At 42.7% G+C, this 24,830-nt stretch overlaps 1 protein-coding gene across 3 annotated transcripts in view; it reads right to left on the bottom strand.

The window, feature by feature from the left end:
• COLEC12 (collectin subfamily member 12) overlaps positions 1–24,830 on the bottom strand; it is a 191,126-nt gene that overhangs the window by 35,251 nt on the left and 131,045 nt on the right. For all 3 annotated transcript variants that reach the window (XM_002757104.6, XM_054244033.2, XM_078346916.1), the window contains one exon: positions 5,299–5,421. In XM_002757104.6, the coding sequence (XP_002757150.2) occupies positions 5,299–5,421 (123 nt within the window). The remainder of the gene's footprint in view (positions 1–5,298; positions 5,422–24,830) is intronic.

Genomic DNA, 24,830 nt, shown 5'->3' with positions numbered 1-24,830 from the left:
GTGCTGGGATTATAGGCGTGAGCCATTTATTTAAATAAGTAGCAATCTACCTGCTGAGCTACCCGGCATGCATCAACCCAGGGAAGCCTGAGCACAGGCAATGAGTATGACATTTCATTGAATAATAATTATTTTTTAAATTACTACATAGACCCAGAGGTTTAGTTATAATAACCTGTATCTTAGGGTTGTTTGATGGGTACACATACTCCTAAATCCCTGGAAACTCTGAAGAATAAAATGTTTCATATGTGTTTTTAGCAAAGCTAATTTTTAAGAACTAAAATACAGAATGTTTACAAGTTTAGGTTCAGTTTTGATCCTCAAATCAAAACATATGGCTTGGTTTGTCCTCAAACCACAGGCAGGATCTCAATCCTGCCCTTCTTTCCTGGAAGCCAAAGAAACCTCCAAATATGCTAACAGTCCGTTATTTTCTACCCTCTCTATTTTTTCTTCCATTTTAGTTTTGAAAAACAGATAACTCTCATGGACAGATAATTCAGATTTGTGTAAAATACAAAAGGGATAAATACATTCATTAAAAAGAAGAACAAAAAAACCTGTTGACATTTTCTTCTGTGCAACAAGGAAACTATTTTCCCTGCCCACAATTGCTAAGGAGCAGCTTACCTGCATGGGGTGGGGTGGGGTGTGTCTTTGTTTAAAAATAGGATCTGGTATAAAGCTGGAAACTCTAGGTTTACAATGCTTGAACCTGCTACTACATAAAAACACCAGATTGGTGGGGATCCAGAACTCACCCTTGCTGTAACAGCACATAGCACCTTTGTTGGTTTTTATTCAGAATTTATTAGCACAAATTCTCAATCAGGAATATAGTTGCAGAGCCATCCTATGTTACCCTGGAAATTCTCAGTCTATAGACACAGACCTCAGCTTGTAGACCATTCTCACATGAGAAAAAAGAGCAGGGATACACAGAAGGGTGACCAGCAGCCTGGTTTCTCATGGGCTCCCTTGTATTGGGAACTATTTCTCAATGTAGAATTTTTCTACAGAATATTGGTGTTTTAGGTATTATACCTGAAGATCTGTCCCTCTTCAAGTATCCAAAGTATAATTCTCTAGGACACTCTGACAAAAACACCTTTTCTATAAAAGCACTTAGGTATTATCGGTTGGCCTGGGCCACTAACTTCTTCCCTTGTCTTGACTCCAATTAAACTGTCCAAGAACATGTTTAAGGTCCACTCCACACCTCACTACCCCACTGTACTCAGTCACACCTACAACTTGATTCCACTGCACACCAACTCAACCTTTATTTGAATGATCATAATAGCCTCTATTTACGGAGTGTCTGCTCTTTGTCGGTCACACTACACCATTACTGCAGTTAATCCTTCCAAATGCTACTTTGTAGATGAAGAGACTGAGGCTCAGAGATGTTCACTAATTTGCTAAAAATCACACAGCTTGTCAGTGACTATGTGGGATTCCAGGCTGGAAGGTTTAACTCCAAAATCAATGCTCTTTCTATAACTCCACATTGCTTCTTTTTTTGGTATTTCTTTTTCCTAAATATGGTATCCTCCAATAAAGAATCCCTTAAGGGGAATAATTAGGTCTCTTTATATTCTCTTTAAAGTTATCATCACCAGACATTTACCAAGCATCTGCCATGTAGGTGGCATAGTGCCAGATATTGAGGATATCGAGAGACACAGGCCATGGTCTCAGCCCTGAGGACAGAGCACGGAGCTCCTAGCTGATTTTCACATGCATTTGTACCAGACTGATCATGGCACTGTGGGATAAATACGCCCTCTCTCTGGGGCCTGGGGTTTCCCAGTAACATCAGTTACACTTCCCTGGAATTTAATAAAGGCATTTCTACCTTGAACACCATTTCAGGTTTCCTTACAGAAATATAGAAAATCTGATTGTAGGGTGTTATCTTGGATCCTAAGGAGCTCTCCAGGACAATTCCATGTGTATTTTGAAAGCCTAAATAGTAATCCAGTTGTAAATTGCTACCTTGACCCAGCTTAGCAGCAAAGTAGACTACCAATGACTAGGAATGTTGAATTAAAGGAGATCCTTATTGAGAAAGATTCAGATTTTGGTCTTTTTTCTTTATCTTAATGACCTTAAGAAGGCTGCCTGCTGGGAAAGATAATGAAATAGGATTTTCTTGTTCAGGAAATATTCTGGAAGAAACACGACCCACTGAACTTAAGAGATGACTCCTGGTACGGAAGCTCTGTTGACTAATGATCAAAAGCCCAGGGCAGAGGATGTACCAAGCTTAACTGTCCAAGAACATGTTTTCTACAAAGTGGCTGATGCGCCTCACAGTCACGACCACTGCACAGACCCTGTCTGCGTGACTAAGCGATTCTCTGGCTTCTTCAGCAAATTCTCTTGAGGGAACCTCATTATATCCTAACTTGTAGCTATATAAGTGACACGAAAGAAGTAAAGAACAATTTTGAGCGCAACAGTATGAAGCTGCCTTTGCCAACTCTGATAAATAAAAGTTTTTACTCATTTCCTTTCAACTTCTCCTTCAGAGAAATGCCTTATTGTACTTCTTTCATTGATTATTCTTTTCTTTCTTTTTTGTTAATGGAGAGCGTTTCTCTAGACTTCAAGGGGGAATGTGTGAAGGGAGAACTGGGTCTTGTCTTTCTGCCTCTCACAACATTGGGTCACTAGAATCTTACCAGCAAGAAAGAGGAGTCACCATGTGAGTAAAGAGAAAGCACATCTGGAAAATATTAACATTTTAGTTCATTAATGCTGTGTTTGGAAAACACAAGTGCATGTTGTATTATCTTTTTGTCAGCAGAGGCCTGAAGGCAGGGGGCACTGAAGGAAAGAAAAGAAGAGCAAGACATCATCTCATCTCCCCTTGTACTGGCTCCCCTGATCTCTTCTTCCTTCATCTTGGTGAGACTACCCCATGCTAAGCCAATCTCTAAAACATGAAGTTTCCAAGTAGGGCTTTAGAGGCAGCTATCCCCTACATGCAGATTGGCTTATAGGTCCCTGGGTATCTATCGTTCACAATCCATCCATCCATCCATCCATCCATCCATCCATCCATCCATCCTCCCATGAATTCATTCAGTGAACTTTCCTGGACACTGGTTAAATATCATGAGACTAGTTACTGGTGGGAGATATAATAAATAAAAGGTAGTCTCTTATCTTCATGGAAACTTACAGTTTGGGTGGTGACACAGACGAGTCCACTGACTCTAATGATACAGTGTGACGGGGCTAAGAGTAAATACCAGCTGCCATGGAACAAACAGGAAGAGGCCTAATTCAGCTTTTGGGAGCTGCCATGTGTCTACATGAGACAATGAAGGGTGGGAGGGAGACACTTTAGCTGGAGAGGAGAGAAAAGGTGCTGGGGGCAAATGGACCAGCACACACAAACATGCCAAGCCAGGAAGGGCTTTCCATGGATAAAAATGGAGGAAATATCTGTACCTTAACAAACTAACAGGAAAAAAAAAAAAAAAGGAAAAAAACTGCCTCTTCTTTGGCTCTTTCTGTGTAATTCTGAATGCATAAATATCCCAGAGTTTATTTTCTAGCAGAGGTAAAAATTACAAAATGTTATAAGAGTACTTATTTAATGGCTGTTTGATTTAGAACTTCCTTTATCATGGCTCACTAGGAAAAGTCATGCAGAAGTGAGTAATGGCCTAAATAATCTAAATGAAAGGAAGAGAGAGTCCCAATTACCTGGGACATGAAAAACCCTCCTTTCTCTCACTAGGTTCCCACCCCACCTCTCTGCCCAGTGCTAATCATGATTTAATCGCCTTCCTTAATCACTTACTCTGTTTGCTGCTACATCTTAAAACCTAAGATGCTCCATGATCTAACTCATCACAAATGGATAGAATGACCTGGTAATTTTCCAGATTTTCATAGCCCAAACTAATCAGTCAACACACTCAGTGATGTACATTATTTTCCATGTACATGTTCTTAGAGATGGGGCTAAAAGGCCTTGACTATACTGAGGATTTTTAACAGGTTTTGCCATTCATTCTAATGGCTAGAGCTGTGTAATGTGGTTAGGTAGAAGTAAGGAACAGAGAGATACAGATACTATTTCCTGGAACCAACAACAGGACAGGTACTTCAATTACATCATCTTTGCTCATCCCAATACCTTGACAAATAACATTATTATTGCCATTTTACAGATGTTGAGAAATTCTAAGAGGGTATGATTCACACATGGGTATGGAGCCATGCGGAAGACTTAGCATGATGCCTGGCTCACTAGCAAACACTTACTGAGCATTCACAATTGTATTAAAAAGGGTAGGATCAAGACTTGAACTTGGACTGTCTGGCCCTGACACCCATCTGATTCCAATACACACTGTGCTTTCTCAGGAAACTGCTACATGCTGGAGAGAGGTGGGACAAATTTCCAGCTGGAGGGAATTCACTTGGAATCATTCTTTTCCTAGGTCAGTCTGTGGGCAGAGGGAAAACCTGATGATCCGCAGACTCCACATCTGCCTCTGTTCTGAAACCAAATGTCCGTGTTTGCCTCGCGTGTCTTTGAAAAGAAGGTTTCTCTGGCTGTTTTCTAGAAAAGGGCTTATGTAGTTTGTGATTCTGAAACACGACACCTTCTACCTGTGGCCTCTGAAAGGTGCATGGGAAACATACTGCGTCTGCAAGTCTGGAGGATTCCGGCAAAAATCCTGCCCTTACCCTAAACCAGATATGTTTAGGCCCAACGTCCTATAAAGTAGGGTTGAGGTGGTGTGCTGCCTCTGTGCTTAATTTCTACAGAGCAGTATTTTCATAGAGCTATATAAACAATAGTGACCACAGTGAATGTGCTGAAGAGAAAACAGGGAATTAGCTCTCCAATCCCTGGGAGAAGTAAATTGTATCTCTGGAGATCTTGTGTTTTGCATATTCTCTGTCAATATAGTTTTCCTGTGTGCTGACCCCAGGGTTTCCATAAAGCCCCTGAGAGGTTTATGAAAAAAAAAATAGAGGAAGAGGGAGTAGCTAGAAATAGGTAGGAAAAAGCAACAGGGAAAAAGAAACTATAACTCAGAGAGGACCTGATGATTGTTGAAATGAGTCAAAAGGAATTACTATGTCCCCCGCTTTCAGATCTCATAGCTCTAAGTTCAAGACAGAGAGATGGAGTTTATCATGTTGTTATTTTGCATGTGAGTTGTATGAATGAAATACTTTCTACTTGCAAATAGGAGTTTTCTCATGCTTAAATTAATGAAGGAACACTCGTTATTTGGAAGAAAAAAAAGAAAGCATACTTACCTTTATATCCCAAAATGGCTACTGTGATTGTTAGCAAGGCACACAAAATGTATAATAATATGATAGAAAACTTCAGTGCCCAGTTATTTTTACATTTGGTACATTGTGTTCCTTCCTGAATACCTGTAAGAGGAGTCAAATTTTAATAACAGTAAGCAAAGATGTAATTTAAAAATGTATCTTTTTGCATTTTGGTTCAAATATTGAGACAAAGAACAATTTTTACATATGCCTTACTATGCTTTGAGAACTATTTTAAAAGTAAAGACACTACTTGAGCAACATAAGCACTTTAATATTACCATTCTGTTGTTATAGCTGTATTTAATATGACTTAAAAATAGCACATAACTTTGTTTCATAGAATACGGTCATGCATCATTTAATGGGAATACAGTCTGAGAATGGCGTCCTTAGGCAATATCATCACTGTGTGAACATCCTAGAGCAGGGGTCCCTAATTCCAGGGCCATGGACTGGTACCAGGCTGGTGGCCTGTTAGGAACTGGCTGCACAGCAGGAGTTGAGTGGCAGGTGAGCCAGCCTGACCACCTGAGCTCTGCCTCCTGTCAGATCAGCAGCAGCATGAGATTCTCGTAGGAGCGCAAACCCTATTGTGAACTGCATATGTGAGGGATCTAGGATGCAAGCTCCTTATGAGAATCTGACTAATCCCTGATGATCTGAGGTGGAAAGGTCTCATCCTGAAACCATCTCCTGCCTCCTGTCCATCCATGGAAGAATTACCTTCCATGAAACTGGTCCCTGGTGCCAAAAAAGGTTTGGGGACCACTGTCCTAGAGTGTACTTATACAAACCTAGATGGTATAGACCAGCAGTCCCCAGCCTTTTTGGCACCAGGGACCAATTTCATGGAAGACAGTTTGTCCATGGACCAGAGTAGGGGTAGGGATAGTTTAAGGATGATTCAAATATATTACATTTATTGTACAGTTTATTTCTATTATTATTACATTGTAATATGTAATGAAATAATTATATAACTCACCATAATGTAGAAACAGTGGGAGCCCTGAGCTTGTTTTCCTGCAAATAGATGGTCCCATATGGGAGTGATGGGAGACAGTGATAGATCAGAGGCATTAGATTCTCATAAGGAGCACACAACTTAGATCCCTCACATGCACAGTTCACAACAGGATTCACACTTCTATGAGAATCTAATGCCACCGCTGATCTGACAGGAGGCAGAGCTCAGGTGGCAATGCAAGTGATGGGAAATGGCTGTAAATACAGAAGCTTCACTCACTCGCCTGCCGCTCACCTCCTGCTATGTAGCCTGGTTCCTAACAGGTAACCGGTCCATGGCCCTGGGGCTTGGGGACCTTTGGTATAGACTGTTACATACCTAGGCTACATGGTATGACCTCTTGCTTCTAGGCTCAAACCTGTACAGCATGTTACTGTACTGATAGGCAACTTTATCTGTAGGCAACTTTAACACAATGGCAAGTATTTGTGTATCTAAAGATAGAAAAGGTACAATAAAAATACAGTTTTATAATCTTATGGGACTGTCATCATCTATGCAGTCCATTGTTGACTGAAACATTATGTGGCATATGACTAGTTTTAAATCAAATTCCATAATGATAATTACAATTATAATTTCAATAAAAATCTCTATAGGACAAAATATTTAAACATTCAAATTTACTTATTTCAGATATTAGTATGCCTACAGCAATTCAAATACAACCAGAAAATCTTAGGATAGGTCTCTTGATGTTTGTTTCAGTGGTAGGCTGAAGTTGATTTCTATTGGCTTGTCAGAGCCAATTGTTAAATTTGTAAGAATTTTGAAAACTGTTCGTGAAACCGTTGGTAGCTTGAAATCAGCCCTGGAGGGAGTATTTACACCATGGAAATTGGTAAACATTACAAATTAGGAAGACTCCTACTCCCTGGTTCCAAACAACTGGTTTACCAGCATACCACTGGTTGTAATGTATTATAACCTATGGCAGAAAACACAGGTAATCTTATAATTAACTGCCCAATATATAACAAATTTTGCTTATTACATATACTCAGGAAATAAACACTGACTCTTATATAAGTTATCATAGTGATTTGAATAATGACTGTAGAACAAATAGAAAAACCAGACACTTCTGATGAGAGGAGGTGCATTTTTACTGCTAAAATGCCAAGTTTTTGAAAAACATTCCTGTCTGAGTGGTAAACTCAGCATCATTGCTGCAAGTGACTCCAGAAACTAATCTTTAAAAAGAGAATTTCCATCTGATAGATTTGAAACATACAAGACAAAGACTGTGGATGTTTTAATGTGAAAATCACATTGTAAGGAATATCAGGAGATTCCGTCTTCCTGAGCTGTTTCCCTATGTGTGTCTTACTAATAGCGTCCCCCAGGAGCAACAGGACATAAAGGACTGATCTCCTATAATTGTGCTCAATAACTTTTGATGGGTAAGTCATGAGGATTAAGCCACAGTCGAAGTTTCTCTCCTTTGGTTTGTAATTTTACGCATAGTGCCCATCAGTGAAAAGAGTTCTTCAGCTGTGTTTAATGCAGAATGATGAGAGAAACAGCATATAACAATGACTTAAATTTAACTTTCAGAGTTCAACCAATTCTTCTGGTGTTCAGCACATCCCTCTGGCTGTAGACACAAGGGGAGGGGGTGTATTTGTCAATTTTATGATTTAGAGCAGTGCTTCTCAAACTTTGGGGTGCATCAGAATCACTTGAAGCACTCATTAAAACACACTGTTTCTAATTCAGGAGGTCTGAGAAGAGAAGGGGACTGAGAATTTGGATTTCTTTTTTGTTTTTGGAGATGGAGTTTCACTCTGTTGCCCAGGCTGGAGTGCAGTGGCATGATTTCGGCTCACTGCAACCTCTGTCTCCTGGGTTTGTGATTCTCCTGCCTCAGCCTCCTGAGTAGCTGGGATTACCGGTGCACACCACCATGCCTGGCTACTTTTTGTATTTTTAGTAGAAATGGGGTTTCACCATGTTGGCCAGGCTGTTCACAACCTCCTAATCTCAGGTGATCCAGCTGCCTTGGCCTCCCAAAGTGTTGAAATTACAGGCGTGAGCCACTGCGCCCAGCCAAGAATTTGAATTTCTAAGAAGTTCCTAGGTGTTGCTGATGCTGATGCTGAAGCTGTGGTCTGGGGACCCCCATTTCAGAACAATGCTTCTCAAACTTTAAAGTGCTTACACATCACATGGTTGAAATGCAGGTTCTGATTCAGTGGGTCTGAGGGAGGAGCTGATTCCGCATTTCTGCAAGGTCTAGGTGATGCCTGCTCTGAGGACCACACTTTGAGGAGCGAGGGTTTAGTTTAGAAGCTGGTCGTGAGGGATTGACCTTTGGTTAACTAATCCCTTGAAGATGAAGCTGTAAAATTAGACTCATTGATCAAACAGACCTAGAGTAAATCAACTTCTTTGTGTTATATTTTTTCCATTTTCTCCCTCCCTTTCCTTTCTGACTTACTTCTTTATAGCCACCTGTACATCTCAGCACCATCTCTTATGTCTAAAACTGACTTCAGTTTTAGTCCTGCCAAACCAGATCTCCAACTTCTACCCAACTTTTCTTATTGCACTCAACTTCTACTACTATCCCAGTCCCTCAGGTGGTTAAACTCAAAGACGCCGTGATTTCTTCTCTTGTACGTATTCTCCAATTCAGTCACCAAGCCCTGTTAATCTTCCAGTGGGCTATTTTTCATCATGATCATTATTATTTACAGCTTATTGATGTTCACTTACTGCCTACAGTGTGCCAGGTTCTGAGCTAGGTCCTTCACACACAGCATCTCTAATCCAAAAAAGGACTCTGCAAGAGGGCACTGTAGTGAGAGCCGAACTGACACCCTATACATGTTGCAGGCAGGACTCCAACCTGTGCGAGACTCCAGATGCCACAGTCTCTCCACTACGTCATGGTCCCTCTCTCTAGTCATCCTTTCCTCTCCATTTCCCCTGCCACCACCCTAGTGTGAGATCTTTACATCTCAATGGAAGCTTCCTCTTCCATTCCCACTCGGATTTAGCCTCACCCTTTATTAAAATACTGCTGTCCTCATGACATTTGCTAAAAAGGAAAACAAAACAAAACAAACTTTTAAGAACGCACTCTTAACTAAAGGATGTGTGCATGCACACACCCACACATACTCCCCTGACCCACCACACACATATACCAGTGCTTAAGCTCTGTAATCTGATGGTATAAAATGAAAAAGACTCTTTATATCCAATAAGGGTGAAATATTTTTGAAATTTAAAGATGGAAACATATAGGTAAATCCACAGACATGCCACATTCTATGCTGAGAAACCATGAACTTGATTTGGTGGCAGCTGTGAAGCACAGAAGGGCAACAGACACAGGGTGCTGGCCTGATCTCCTGCTGAAGGACTGGATGGCACTCCCATGGTTGACAAGGGGTTATTCCTTTTGGATTCTTGGACCATGCTGGGTGAGCTTCTTATGCTTCTTCAGGATGATTTCTTACATTCCACTAAGAGAGCCTCAGAAGATTTGGTTAGAGCAGAGATTATAGTAGATGATACAATCTGGGAGCTAGAAGGTTGTGCAGAGGTCAAGGATCATCGTGTCTTTGATGGGAAAAAAGAGGCCCAGAGAGGGGAAGCAGGATTGGAAGCCACATGTCCTGACTCCGGCACACTCATCTTTCCCTCTCATTCTTCCTCATGAGCTAGCACTGTGGCCACCAGGCATCTTGTGCATGTGGTATTCGGGCAGATCCGCTCCCAGACAGCTGTCACTGGCTCACATTCCGAAGAGCTGGGGCACTTCCTCACTGTGTGCATTTCTCACTGCTGACTTTATCAGCATTTAATCAATATCAGATGGCACTGCCTGGCCTCCCTTTCCACTTGACACACTTTCTCTGTCTTGTTTCCCCCTCCCCAACTTCTTTTTAATAAGAATTCTGTTTTATCTCCCTCTCTGCCCTCCGCTGGGAGGACATCTGGCCAAACACACAGATGCCTACTACAAAGGGACCCTGCTGGCTCCCATAGCTGGGGCACCCCCTCCTCCTCAAGGAGGAGGTGATCACAAAATAACATTCAAGAGAGATATCCCCCTGTTACCAGCCTTTGTAGTGTTTGTTTTCTTAGCATTACTTTCCAGAGCCTGGGGACTTTGTTCCCATGGGGGGTGGGGGTGGGCAGGGAAGGAAGAGCTGGAGACTGATAGACAGAAGGCTGCAGATTAGAGATTCCAGTTCGGGAAGTGAAGCAGTTCAGCCTCTCACCATTAAGAGCTCCAGCGTCCCAAAGAACCTGGCCCCAGTAGCACATTTCAAATTCAGTGGCCTACAGGCAGCAAGGGCCTGAAGGGTGTATGCCTTTCTGCAGCTTCTCACTCTTGAACTATCTCCCGCTGAACTCCACTCTTGGCTCATGTTTTGAATGTATTTTCCAGTGTCCAAGTCTTTGTTATACAAAGAAGTGTGGGGGCCCAGTGAAGCCAAAATCGCTCTGGTTAACTCCTTGAGTATTCTACGGAAGTTCAGAATAGGCTGACAATTTGGTCCCCAGTGACCAAACTCAAAGTCCCCTGGGCTGCCCTGGTTTCAAGAACACATTTCAAGTAAGAAGCTGGCAGGGGGGTGGGGGCTGCTGATCAGTGAGCCGTTAGCTGGTTGGGGAATAATTGAAACGCTCCAGGAATGACAGTGCAAAGGGCCAGAAGAATTCACCAGCAAAGAGAATTCCTTTCTGCTGTGGTTCTCCATAAAGAGCCCTCCCAAGTGCTGTGGTCCAGTCTCAATCCAGTCTGTTTTTCCAATCTTTTTGGAAAAAAAAGAGTCTTCTTCACTCTCATATATCTATATATATTTTGCCATGTACAATGCTGAAGGTGGGCTTGTGTGTTAAAATGGATACATTGCCTTCCTTGGTAGGTGGAGGCTGGCACTGTGGGTGAATGTGGGGCATTTCTGGGCTATTTTCGTGATCACAAGTGTCTATAGCTCAGTGGTGTTGCCATAAAGATCATGTTACCAAAGAGAAGCTTTAAAAAGGGTTGACTGCAAAATCCAGAAAACCACAAGTTTTGATCTGAGATTTGCAGTGACCTTTTCATGTGGTTTTTTTATAGTTATTAATCTACTGCCTGGTGGCATAGATTCCCATAAACCCATAAGAATGATTTGGCTCTAACAGTAAAACGAATGATTCAAATAAATTCCTATAATTAAAATGCCCTCAAAAGTAACGAAACAGTAAGAGTTAACAACCTGGTTAGTTGCTTGAATGTTACACAATATCACTGGAACAAAAGTTAAATACATAAAATCCTTTATCCACCAAAATAACTAACTTTTCCTTATGATAAAGGCTATTTACCAAATGATGAAATATGGAATTAGTTAGTAAAAAAAAATTTTTTATTAGTGAGTAATTTAGTTACCCAAATACAAATCCCAGCTTTGGACACCTTACCATGCCAAGTTTCCTAAATGATGCGGATAGCCATGAAAACGGAAGCAGGACAAGAATTGGAAATGAAATTACTTTCTGTGCAAAATAAGTGAAGCCTCACAGCAGCTCTGTATTCATAAACATGTGTTCAAACCAGAAAAGTTACTTAGAAGAGAGTTTCATGACAGTGTGAACTCCTTGGCACTCATTCTGAACTTATATTCAAATTCTATGCATTTACCAAGGGTATAGTTTGTTTTCACTGAAATTTTTTCATGTGTATATAAAAAGAAGGCAGTCAATTCTGGTTTGGTTTTACTTTTTTTTTTTTAAGAATATGCATTATTTATTTAAAATTTATAATTTATACCTGCCTACTAAAAAAGAATTGTAGGCAAAAACCAGATGTAACATTCCCACTCAGAGTATACAGTGTCTGCCAGAATATATAGTGTCTTAAAAGAACGCTATTATTTTCTCTTTGTGAGAGAAATCTTTTATTAGATGAACTGTCCACAAATGCTTTCGATTCCAAGGAGAGGAATCCTCGCTCATTGGGAAGCTCAACCATCAGATCTCTTATGGTCGTCCCTCCCAGCTGGCCCCTTTTTCTTGGCTCTATTCCTATTCATTTTATTCTATGGGCACAGAGTGAACTGTCAACATTTCAGCAGCCTGACTACTTCATTATCTGGCACTACCATACAATGTTCTTCTGGGATTAAGCACTGAATCTTTTCATTAAAAGGACTCATGAAAACGCAGCTCTAGCTTGGGTCGTCAATCTGCTGTAGAGTGGAGCCAGACACTGACTCTGAAAGGCAATTGAGGGAAGGCCATGAGACATTTCTCGAGTGGGTGAACGTTTGCTATTGCTGTGAGTGTGAAGAGGAATTGCTGAGGATGATGGCTGTTACTGAGGACCTGAAATAGGCCAAGAACTCTCTCCTTATTACTTATAATCCCTTTAACAACCCTGCAGAGTAGGAATTCTGACCCTAATTTTACAGATTTTTGGAAAGTGGGAGAGGTCTAAGAGGGTGAGTAGCCAAGCCAATGAGTAGCTAAGCTGGGAGATGAACCCAAATCTTTTGCGTGTTGCTTCTCCAAGCTTATTTATCTCCAGAAGTGAAAAAACAGAGCAAGATAAAGGATACCCAACAAGATAATCTAGAAAATGGAGGGGTTAGAATTGCTGTAGAAGTATTCTGTCAAAACAAAGGGGTGCAGAGACATCCTTTCACATGTTGATAGGTAAGCTTTTCTCAGAAATAAGCAATAAAATGTGTCTCCAGTGAGGTAACTATGACAGGCCTGACACTTACATAGGCTGTAACTTCTCCTTTACTATGCTGTGGTGACATACTTAAGCAGCAAGTTAATTCTGCCCTAAATAAATGCTCATTCTTTCCAGGAGAGGTCAAGAGTGGTTGGGGGAATATCCCCCAACGCTGAGGGAGTTTTTGGAGTGAGGCGGGTCAGGGAAAGAAGGTACATTTATAATTTCAAGGCAAACTGTGGGATATGCAGGGACCTTGATCAGTTTAAGCTTGAAACCAAAACAAATTGGTTTCCCCTTGGTTTTCTTTTGAAGTTCTAGTATGCTTGGAATGGGAACCCTAAAAGCCAGTCTTCAATGGCTCCTTCATCTACAGAGCCAAAAACCTGCTTGAGGTTCAAGCTTGCAGGGGCTGGGCAAGGTAAAAGAGAGGAAAGGAAGGTGAAAGGAGGGTTTATCAGATGGTGATTTAAAAATGTATTACCTCTAGCCTCTTAGCCTCTGTCCAAAAAAAAAATTGATCTGGAGTACACTGGCCAAAAATTGTTTTTTTCCTTGACCAATACTTCCTTGAACCCAAGGTTTGGGAATTCACAGTGATTCTTCAGCTGTTTCTGTGCCCTCTGACCATGCTGGTCCTCAGAATCTTGAGGCTGGGAGGGGCATTGACTGTCATCTTGACTAGCATCCACCTCACCAGTGAAGCAACTGAGGCTCAAGGAACTCCATTCCTCTCTCCTACTCCCCTCACCCTGAATTCATACACTGCCAGCCTGGCTTTAGGACTCGGGCCTGGCTTTCTGCCTCCTTGCTGGAGTTCTTTAGACCCCAGAATTCTGCCCACAACACCACACTCCATTCTTGATACATCCCGTTTATTCATTACTTCAAGGTGTAAGTATACAATGCCTATCGTGTGGCAGGCAGTAGTTATAACGGTGAACACAACAGACAAAAATCTATCTTTGCCTTTCTGGAACTTATATTCCACTGAGAGGATGTCTTCAAATGTCAGAAGGTAATAAATGCTATGAAAAGAAACAAGGAAAGCACTGGGTGAAGGGCATGCGGGGAGGAGGTAGACGTCAATTTTAAGTATGGTGTCTGGAGCCATCTCTGCAGACTAATGTTTGAACAAGAGCTTGAGGAAGCATGGGAAAGACCCCAGGCACCTGCCTGGCTATGCTCTCCAACAGGATTTGGCTCATTTCCCCCTGGGCTGTGAGATTTGCCCTCCTTCTCCCTGAAACGCTCTTCCCTCTACCAACTGACTTCCTTCATGCTTACTCACAGACTTCCTCCTCAATGCATGCTTTCCTAACTTGCCTTGAATCCCTAAGCACCTGTGTGGTTGACACTGCACACATCCACACTCCCCACGATCATCTTCATGGCTAGCTCCCTGTATAGGCATGAGGGTTTTGTTTTTCTGTGGTATTGCATTTCCCTAAGCAAAGCAGCACATCCTGCAGCTTAACAAAGGCATGCCTGGAGTACAGATCCTGGCAGTGGGAAGGGGGCCCTTGCATCCACCAGCAATCTCCCTGACCCTAAATTGGAACCTGCTGTAGGTATGAGGGATTTCACAATCTCCTCTCCCACCTTTGTTTCCAGCCTTCTAGGTGACTTGCTGATCTCACTGTCCTGTGGGCTGGGGTAGAGATGTCCTGGGAGAGGCGCACAGCTCAGGAGGCTGACAGTCAAAACTCTGACACTCCTGAGAGCCCCTTCCTCCCACACAGCTGAGGCTGATGCCACAGGGAGCCGTGGTCTCAAACCCGCTGGAGGTAGAGGGTGGAATGGAGGTTATTGATGAAAATAATGCAAAACATGCCTTCAGACCCCTGCCCAGACTGAAGTGAGTCCCAAGACCCTGTAGCCTTTCTCCATTTTGTGGGTCTCAGCACTTCCAAAACTCCATCTGACAGGGCCAAGATAAGAACTGTAAACCCTCAATCCAACACTTGCCTTGAGCGTGGCTGCTTTACAAAGTGTCATTTGGGGGCAGCTGAAGGACTAATATAATGAGAAGGGTGAAGAGCACTGAGCAGGACAAATCTCAGTTAATGACAAGGTACTTGCTGTTTGTCAATGACACAGTGTTGGGGCATGTGAGTATTATGCTGCCGAGCAGGTGCTGGCAAAGACATGCCTACATCCACTCTCCCTCACGTACCAATTGGATTTGTGTTACCACCAAACTAGTGTTTTGATGGGGGGAAAAGTGGACTTCAATATAAATGAAAACATCAATCAGCCTGACAGAGACATTCCTCATTCCTTAAGAATATGTGTTTTTTACTTTCTTTAGTGAAGGTGATAGTTGAAGACACTTAAAATTAAGGGAAAGAAGCCAAGACAGAGCAAGAGATTTCACCATTGGTGTTTTAAAGCAATCATTCTGTTCTGCACTGAATGTGGCCTCAGTCTTGAACCTTAATGAGAAATGAGTCAATCGACTTGAAATGATCGAAATGAGGAAAAGTTGGTTAAAAAAAAAAAAAAAAAAAAAAAGGAGGGAACTGGGAGAGACCTATTTTAAGAGACTATTGGCCCACGAAGGCTGTGAGGAGAGTGTGGCCCCAGATTAAATGAGGAGCATCCCCATCACCAGCTGCACACTTGTTATTGAAACTGGAAAAAGGCCAGGTAGGAGGGTGATGCAAGAGAATCCTGAGGCCAGGAGTTCGAGACTGGCCAGGGCAACACAGCGAGACGCTGTCTCTACCAAAACAAAACTAGACAAAGGGTGGTGGGGAGAGAAATTTTTCCATGGGCAGACAGCTATAGTTTTGGAGGTCAAAGCAAGGAAACTGGAAATAAAAATGAAAAGTCATTAAACAAAAAGTCAGAAGGCAGGCAATGAATTATAAAATATAAAGCAAATGGGAACATGTAGGCTTATTTAATTTTTCATGCCTTTATATAGAGTTTATAAATGACAGTTAAATTTAGAAAATTGTTTAAAATGGATATAACTAGATAGAAACATAAGTTTGCATACACATATACAAAGTGACTTTCTTTAGACAGTAGAGATGTTTGTAAAAAAGGATTTCTAAAGCAAAAGTTCAAAATTTCCAGGCACAGTGGCTCATGGTCTGTAATGCCAACACTTTGGGAGCCCAAGGTGGGTGGATCACTTGAGGTCAAGAGTTTGAGACCAGCCTGGCCAATATGGTGAAACCTCGTCTCTACTAAAAATACAAAAATTTAGCTGGGCATGGTGGAGGGCGTCTGTATTCCCAGCTACTTGGGAGGCTGAGATAGGAGAATCGCTTGAACCTGGGAGGAGGAGGTTGTAGTCAGCCGAGATCGCACCACTGCACTTCAGCCTGGGCAACAGAGAAAGACTCTGTCAAAAACAAAACAAAACAAAATTCAAAAATCACAATTTCCCATGGGTTTATCACGGTGTGGCTGGAGCCAGCTTATACTGACTGGTGATCCCTGGTTGTTGTTATCTCTTCACAATTCTATATTCAGTGACTTTATATTGGTAGCATGAAATTGGTCCTGCTAAATGTATTTACAAGATTCAAATCAGCAAAAAGCTCCAAATCAGGGCTTTTACCTTCTGGAAAGCTGGTTGTTAAACATTTGCCAGCATACCACTCAAACTAATGCAACTGATCCATTGCATTTAAACAAGAAAAGAACTGCTCTGTCCATATAGAGTAAATTACTTGAGAAGTTCGGGATCACTGGTACCACCAAACTTGGACATGAAGCATCATTCCTTTCCTTCCCCTGGAGGAGACAGAGACCTCACATGCCCTCTTACTAGTGATATTTTATGCATTCAATGTTGAATTCAAAATTTCCTTGGAAACAAGGTAAATTTCGAATTTATAATCCTTGTGGGGTAATTATAATTTTAGGTTCCTAGTAAAACTGAGAATGTTTAAGGTTCAATTCCCTCATGTCTGTTAACTTCACACCACAGATACAGGTTGACTGAACTCTGATCAACACCCTGAATATGCACTTCCTTCTCTTGTGGAAATGAGGTACAGACAGACTGGCCTGAGCTGTCATCCACCTGACGTTAGCATGCCAGTGTCAAGCAGTGGAGCCTAGTGACTCAGCCTAGGACAGGCAGCCGTGGAGGTCACATTTGGATTCCGATGGAGGAATCACCACTGAGGAAAGGATTTTGAGGAACAACCTCCCATCTGGAAAATATTCTGTTTACCTCTCAAAAGCATGTAGGGATTAAAACCCACCTACTAGGCAGGAAAAAAATACAAGAATTCAGAGGAAAGCAATACTTCATTACATTCATGAGATGCATAAATGACTGTAAGAGTAGCAGACTCAGAAATCAAAGTAGGAAAAATCAGATTCCACCAGCTGAGCCATTCACAGTGCAGGCAGAAGGCCTTTTGAACTTCAGCTCTTATAGCAAAGAATCGGACAATGTTAACCAGGAGCACAGCAGCTCTGGAAACAAGTGAATAATGGAGATCAGAGATGCAGAAAATACATATGCAATTTAATATGATATGAAATTCTTATGGTAAAATCACTTCACTGTATTTCGTGCTCAAAGAAACGAATTTTATTTCCCCAATGGCCAAACTACTCCTGATTATAGTTGTAAACCGGTTAAACAGGCTGAAAGAAGAAGCGGCTTTGGGGGAGGACTTAACAGTACTGTCCAATTCGTACTCTGCTGAAGGTGTTCCCCACTTCCCCAGTGAATGTGGAATTTGCAGTTAGTACCAGAATCACTCACTAGGGATTCCCTCGTACATTTTATTTTTAATTTGCAGCATATATTTGTTTACATTAACTCCCATACACTGCATGTGGTTTAGACATACTGTGAGTTCATTGCTTATTATTCTGTAAAACGTCCTGTGGCAAGAGAGACCCTTCCATCAAGAAGAGGTAGTTGTCTTGAGAGGGCCACCACATGGTGGGATCCCAGGGATGGTCTCAGCTCAATGGACGCAGGAAGCACACCTCTTCTAAACGTTGCTTAGCCAGAACTCTTCCTGCCTGGGGCAGCCATGCCTCTCAACCCTACTGCTGGAAAAACAACTGGAAGCTCAGGTCCTGCTGATGATGGACTAGGAATGCCATTTTTGTGTCTTTGTCATGCACAAAGACAGGGATAATTTATCACCTTCCCATTATGCACAGCCCTGAAGAGGAACTGAAAAAGAAGGATTCGGTGATTCAGAAAGTGTTCACGCCTAAATGAAGAATACAGTGAAGTCTGGACTTCACAGCTCTCACTGCTATGCAATGTTCCTTCCTGCTGGAAAGCAGTTGTGTTATTGCAGCAAAGCTGGTCAAGACAACCACCCACCTGTAAATACAACCTACTGGTTGCCCTGAAACAATCTATCACATTCTACAGCACTTAGGGGAAACAACACCTAATAAACAACACCTAGTAAAGCAAAAGAACATATACTACAGTCAAAGGGAAAATCCCATGTACACTGTGGAAATGACAGTGCTTATAAAATTAGAAGCACCAATTTATTAGGGCATATGGAGCCCCAGATGATGGTGTGATTATATGTTTACTAAACTTTATCCAGAGGACTACTGCATAGAAGTCAATCTTCTTGACTTTGAGCTCGTGGAAGATCCATCTGTTTCTACTCCTGCTCACTTCCCAGACACACACTGCAACTGGGCACAAATCATGGAAGAGAAATGTTTATCCAAGTGGAGCTGGAAAAGCCAGGGCTCCAGGAGGGCCCCGGGTGCAGGGAGGGCCCCTTCTTTCAAAGGTTTCTGCTGCACAAGCCTAGGGTAGGATGGAAAGGATCACAGAGTAGGGAATAGAAACCATTTTTGTTTTTAAAGAAAGAGAATAAAAACTTGTGATTATCTAGACAGAACAGAAGAAAGGGGAGCTGCGGCAATAGGGAAATGAAAATAAGCAACAGTGACAGTGACTGCAGGAATGTCCCTGCCGCGGGTAACTTGTGTCCTGAGAAGCTGGGAAAGCTTGAGGCAGAGGATCTGTGCTTTGCTCACTGGGGCCTAGAAAAGACACAGACTCCTTCTGTTCCTAATAAAGAACAGGTTCTAGAGAGTGAGGGGAAACAAACTGAGGCATGAAACTAACATCTGCATGGCAGTGATATTACTTGGATATCCAGGGCAGAGTCAATCAAGTACATGAGTTCCGATGCAGACGCTGTGGTGATTCCTGCGAAGGTTATATATCTGCACACCTGGTCCGCAGAGTGGGGTTGGACTTCTGCTCTCATTCTTCCCTCAGGTGCATTCCTGCAGCACCAACACTGTGAACCAAACACTGTGGCCCCACCCACACATCCCACCTTCCCCTACTCAGGGACACTAGGTTTAGACAGTGAAAGCGTTCTTGAGTAAATGCATGCCAGAATTCTCCTCCAGTCTCAATTCCCCTCTTGAAACACAAAACAGGTAATAGATTGAAAAGACCAAACTGGCTCTATTAATTTTTATTGTACGGTTTCATTTTTATTAAATCAAGCACCAGAGTCCTGAAGTCATTGAGCCAAAGCTGGGAGCAGCCAATCCAAACCCTTGAAGTTGGCGCAGATGTAAGGGCAAAATAATTTCCTATATCATTTTGGAGGGTATACCTGAAAGTGTTTGTTTGTTTTTTGAGACAGGGTCTTGCTCTGTCACCCAGGCTGGCGTGCAGTGGTGTGATCTCGGCTCACTGCAGCCTCAAACTCCTGGGGTCAAGCAATTCTCCCACCTTAGTCTCCTCAGTAGCTGGGAGTACATGTGTGTGACACCATGTCCAGCTGATTTTTGTATTTTTTGTAGAGATGGGGTTTCACCATGTTGTCCAGGCTGGTCTCGAACTCTTGAGATCAAGCGATCCACCTGCCTCGGCCTCCCAAGGTGCTGGGATTACAACATGAGCCACCATGCCCGGCCCAGAAAGTGTTGTTTATTGACACTGGACAATATGATTCACACAAAATAGAGAATTTAGTGATTCAAGGGTGTACCTAGAACATTCTGCTAAGGGGACATTTAACGCTGTGACATGGGATGTGTCACGATGATTCAGGAAGAGGAGATTCACGTGTAGTCTCATATTCCAGAAGAACAGTGCTTCTGGCCAAATACGTTAAAGTTTCCCCTTATCTTCAAAGGAAGAGACAATGCTCTGTGGCAAGAGATAATGAATCCCTCTGAAGGATGGGTGTCTTCACGTTAGAGAGGAACACACACTACAGCTGCCTGTGACCAGGACAAAACTCCGATGGTGGCCATGGTGAATTGGAACACACACTCATCTGTGGTAAGAGCCTCATAGTTTTCCTCTTATTCAATTTCCATCTTGATGAAAAATGGGAAATTTATATGTAATTGATGAACAAATACAGATTTCTGTGCCATAATCTTATTGCTGATTTTATCTACTTATCAAAAGTAAGCTCATCCTATTTGATCACAGCTCTGACAGTCATACATTTATCCTTCTTCCCTCCACAGTGATTGCTGGAAAGGGAACAACTGTGGCTTCTCCCACGAGGCTTTTGATCCTAATATGAGGAGCTTTCCCATGAGACTATACAGTGAGGAAAAGGGCTGTGTGGACACATGGAAACGGATTCAGGCAGGACCAGAACTATTTCCTTAGCTGCAATGATGAAGGGTTTTTACTAGTTCCTTAGTGAGGAGGAACTGGAACCTGATATCAAAACCCACTGTATGTCCTTTATAGTTTATTGTATATAATTATGTACATAAACTGTGCATGGCTTACATTCCAGGGCATGGGATCAGTCATTCCCAACAAATCTCATTGTTGATTTCTGTAAGTCCCAGCTAAGAACCCCCTTGAGGGCTTATCTGAACTGGGTAGAATCAAATATTGTGATAGAACCTCAGGGCCTGGGGGAAGTAGCAGCCCCTGCCCCCCTAGAATTCTGCCTGGTGTGCTTCGTGGTACATCTGCAGGAGAGAGCACTGACTCACAGATATACTTGGTGCACACCCTGTGTCCAGTACCAAATGATGTCAATATGTGCCGATGGGACTTGAGGAGCATGCAATTCTATTTACTGTACTGCTGTGAGGCTGCTACACCTCCCTGTTAAGTTGTGCTCTTTGTTCACTTCTGAGCTTGGGCCTCCTCTTGCGTGTAGGCCCTGTTCCACAGATGACTCCAGGGGATAATGGGCTTCCAAACCCCTAAGTTCTAGGGTGTTGTTTTAAGCCACTTGGCTCACGTACATGTCTGTAAAGCATTGCTAGAATTGGAGGTGTTTCAAAGGCAACAAGGGGCATATGAGAATAAATGATCTAATACAGAGAGTGAATTCCTGGTGATTTAAAGCCATTGAACAAGGTGGCAAAACAGAGCTCGAGAGACAGTACACCTTGATGTCCCCAAAACCATAATCCTTAATTTATAAGAGACCATAATTTATCTATCTTCACAACACTGTAATATTTGTAAAAAATAGATATTATGGACTTTTAATATTAGGGAACTAAAAGACCCTTTTAAACTCTGTTTTGAAATACATACATTTTTTCACATTTGCATACATATGACAATGCACCAGCATATCCAGTGTTGAAAGTATGCCCTGGCAATTGCAATCAAGTCATTCAAGCCATTTGAGGAACAAGCCACATGGAAGCTATGACCTCGCTCCAGAAAATCACCCACAGACATACATTTGGATATGATTTTAGGAGATTCATGGGTCCTAGAAGCCACTCATAGGCCTGAGGCTCGGAACTGGCGATACCTGGCCTCCCATAGGAAGTATGAGGATATTCTAATTTTTCCCACCAGAATTTGTATAGAATAGTAAGTTTTTGGTTGCAGTCCTCTTTCCCCATTCTCCATCTCCCTTTCTTGTTTTCTTTTATGTATTTATTTAGATATAGAGTCTCACTGTGTTGCCCGGGCTAGAGTGCAGTGGCTATTCCTAGGTGCACTCAGCTCACTGCAGCCTCAAACTCCTAGCTTGTTATACTGATAAGCTTCATAGTCTCCAGTGAGGGGGCAATTCCATTTACAGACATCTCTCTCACCCTTCTTCCCCATTCATTCTTGTGGTTTCCCAGTCCAAGCAATACTTATCTGTGAGTTGCCAGCCCAAATACTTAACACAGCAGCACGTTATGGTGTTGCATGGTGAGTGCAGACTGCAGATGTCTATGTTGCCAGTTAAGTAGCATCATCAAGATGATCCAGTGCAGAGCAGTGGCAAGGAACAGAACCACCCAAAAGAAGGGAGGAGGCTGGACGCAGATACATGGGAAGTTGGGGAAAGTTCATCGGTTGTTAAAATCAACAAGTACAATGTCGACAGTGGAGGCCCAGATGTCCCATTAAGAAATGTCCTACTTAGTCTGGAAAAGTTGGCAACTGTTCTCGTGGGAACCAGCAGCAGGAACAGCAGCTGCAGTGCTCAAATAAGAAGTGTGCTTCCTCACACCTAGCTTCATCTTGGTAATGTCCCTCCTCTGCTCAAGCTCTTCTAGTAGCTTCTCCTCTCACTGAAAGAGCTGAGGTTCACAAGGCCCTATGCTGTCTGCCCCCAAACCTGCCCACCTTGCTCTCTACTCCAGCCACGCGGGCCTCCTCACCAGGCCTCGCACACACCAGACCTGTCACCACAGGGCCTTTGCATGGGCTGTTTCCTCTGCCCAGGACTCTCTCCTGTGGGTACCTCCATGGCTCTCTTCCTTTTTTTCAGGTTTTTACTGAAACATCATTTTCTCAGAGAGGCCTTCCCTGACCATTCTTTTGAAAAATGCAATCCTCCTTCCCACCTCTCCATCTCTCTTTCTTGTTTTATTTTATGCATTTATTTAGATACGGAATCTCACTATGTTGCCCAGGCTGGAGTGCAGTGGCTATTTCTAGGTACACTCAGCTCACTGCAGCCTCAGACTCCTGGGCTCAAGCAAGCCTCCCACCTCAGACTCATGAGTAGGTAGGACTACAGGCGTTCACGACCACACTCAGCTCTGTTTATTTTTCTTCATAGCACTTATCACCATTTCATTTACTTATCTATTTTACTTATCTTTGGGCCTCCCTAAGAAGAATGTGAGTTCCATGCAGGCAGAGATCTTTGTTGGTTGAACTCCCCATCGTCTCCCCAGAGGCTAGCAGATGGTTAGGACAGTATCTGCCTCACAAAGTTGTTGAGGAGATTGAATGAGTTAATGCCGGTAAAACACCTGAACAGCACAGGGCCTATACTAGGAACTATGGAAACAGATGTTCTAATTTTGATTTTGTTTTAAACTTTATGGTGAAGGTAATTAGAAAGTTATTACTATATCAATTTTACAGATTCCAAGATGGAGGCTGAGAGTAATTTACCTGAAATTCCATATTAGTGAGAGGCAGAGCTAGGATTCAAACCCAGATTCACTCCATTCTATGCACTCATTCCCCTTGCTTTGCTTTGGAAGTCCTGGGACAGAAGAGAGGCAGAAATCCATTCTTGCTGGAACAAGCTCAAAACCTGAGAAGGCTGGTCCACCCTGGGGGGTGGGAAGAGGGGAATAATGGCTCCAGAACCCAGGGACCATTTCCTTACAGACCTTTACACTGCGTGGATCTGACATAGCATGTGGCATTCTGTTTACTTCCTAACTTCACCAAAAAAAGTAATAGAGTCTGCCAATTAAACAATGTTTTTATGACCCCAGAAAATCTGTGGATGGAGACATTTACTTTAAACAGCCATTCCACCATAACAGGAAAAGAGGTAGAGCAAAGGAGTTTATTATAACAGCTGCTTTCATACCTCAAACAAGGTTTGGCTGTTTTTGGCAGGTTGCACTGTAGTAGAGTTGGCAAGAAGTGGATAGACTGCATGAGTTTCCTTTCAAAAGATCATTTTGCTTCCTTAAAAAACCCATGGCTGGACTATCTAGTGTGAACTGCAGATGTTTGTTCCTCCTTTGCTTCTCTGTCCTGGGGTGGGGGGGCTCCCACCCTACTTAGGCCTAAATGGGGACATGGGTTTTTAGAGCAGAAAGGGCTTGGGAATGGCAAAGACTTTGATGAGAATCCTACATTTCCTTTATCAGCTGCTTAACTCTCCAAGACTCTTGTCTTTCTCTGCAGGGTTATTATAAGGATTAGAGGAAGGCAAATAGAGACCCTAGCACAGTGCCAGGCAAGGGAATAGGCAGCTATGATTATCATGAACTCAGATGGCTAGAAGCTTGAGTCCTGATTCTTCAGAGATCTCCTGAGATACTGCATTTTACAAAATGCATGCAGCAGAGAAAGTTCAATCTCTTGCCTGAAGGGTTTTTTTTTTTTTAAAGGGACTTATCTGCATCTCCTTGTCGTCAAAGAAATAGAGAAAAGATAGATGCCAGGGTTCCCCTACATGTGTCATTGCTCTTGGGGTCCAAAAGGGGAGGAAAGGGAAGAGGGGGTAGGGGACCTGGTAGTGTCCTGGAGGGCAGAGCTTCAGTGGGTTTTAAACTGGAAATCCTACAGGAAGTGAAGGCTCTTGGCTCCTGGGACCTGGGCTGTGTTGCGCTGTGCCTTCTGTAAAACCCGGCGCTCAGCACGTGGCTGAAATCATTTCAACACTAATGGCTTCCAGATGGCAGAAGAGCAACCAGCAGCATGATGCTCACGGCACGTGTGAGCCTGAGGGGTCTGATGCCCATTGGTTGGGCTGCCGCCTTAAACTCATAAAGAACCCATATGAATTAGAACTGGAACTCCCAGCAAGCCTGTATTCCCTGGCTAGATCTAACAGCGTGTGCTGGGATATGTCAGTTACAGGCATATCCCCTGCAATCTGCGGTGCCTTGGGCAGCACAGAA

This window comes from Callithrix jacchus, chromosome 13 (genome assembly GCF_049354715.1).
Source record: "Callithrix jacchus isolate 240 chromosome 13, calJac240_pri, whole genome shotgun sequence".
Taxonomy (NCBI): domain Eukaryota; kingdom Metazoa; phylum Chordata; class Mammalia; order Primates; family Cebidae; genus Callithrix; species Callithrix jacchus.
Note: the sequence above shows the minus strand (reverse complement) of the source record. Positions and strands in the feature narration are given on the sequence as shown.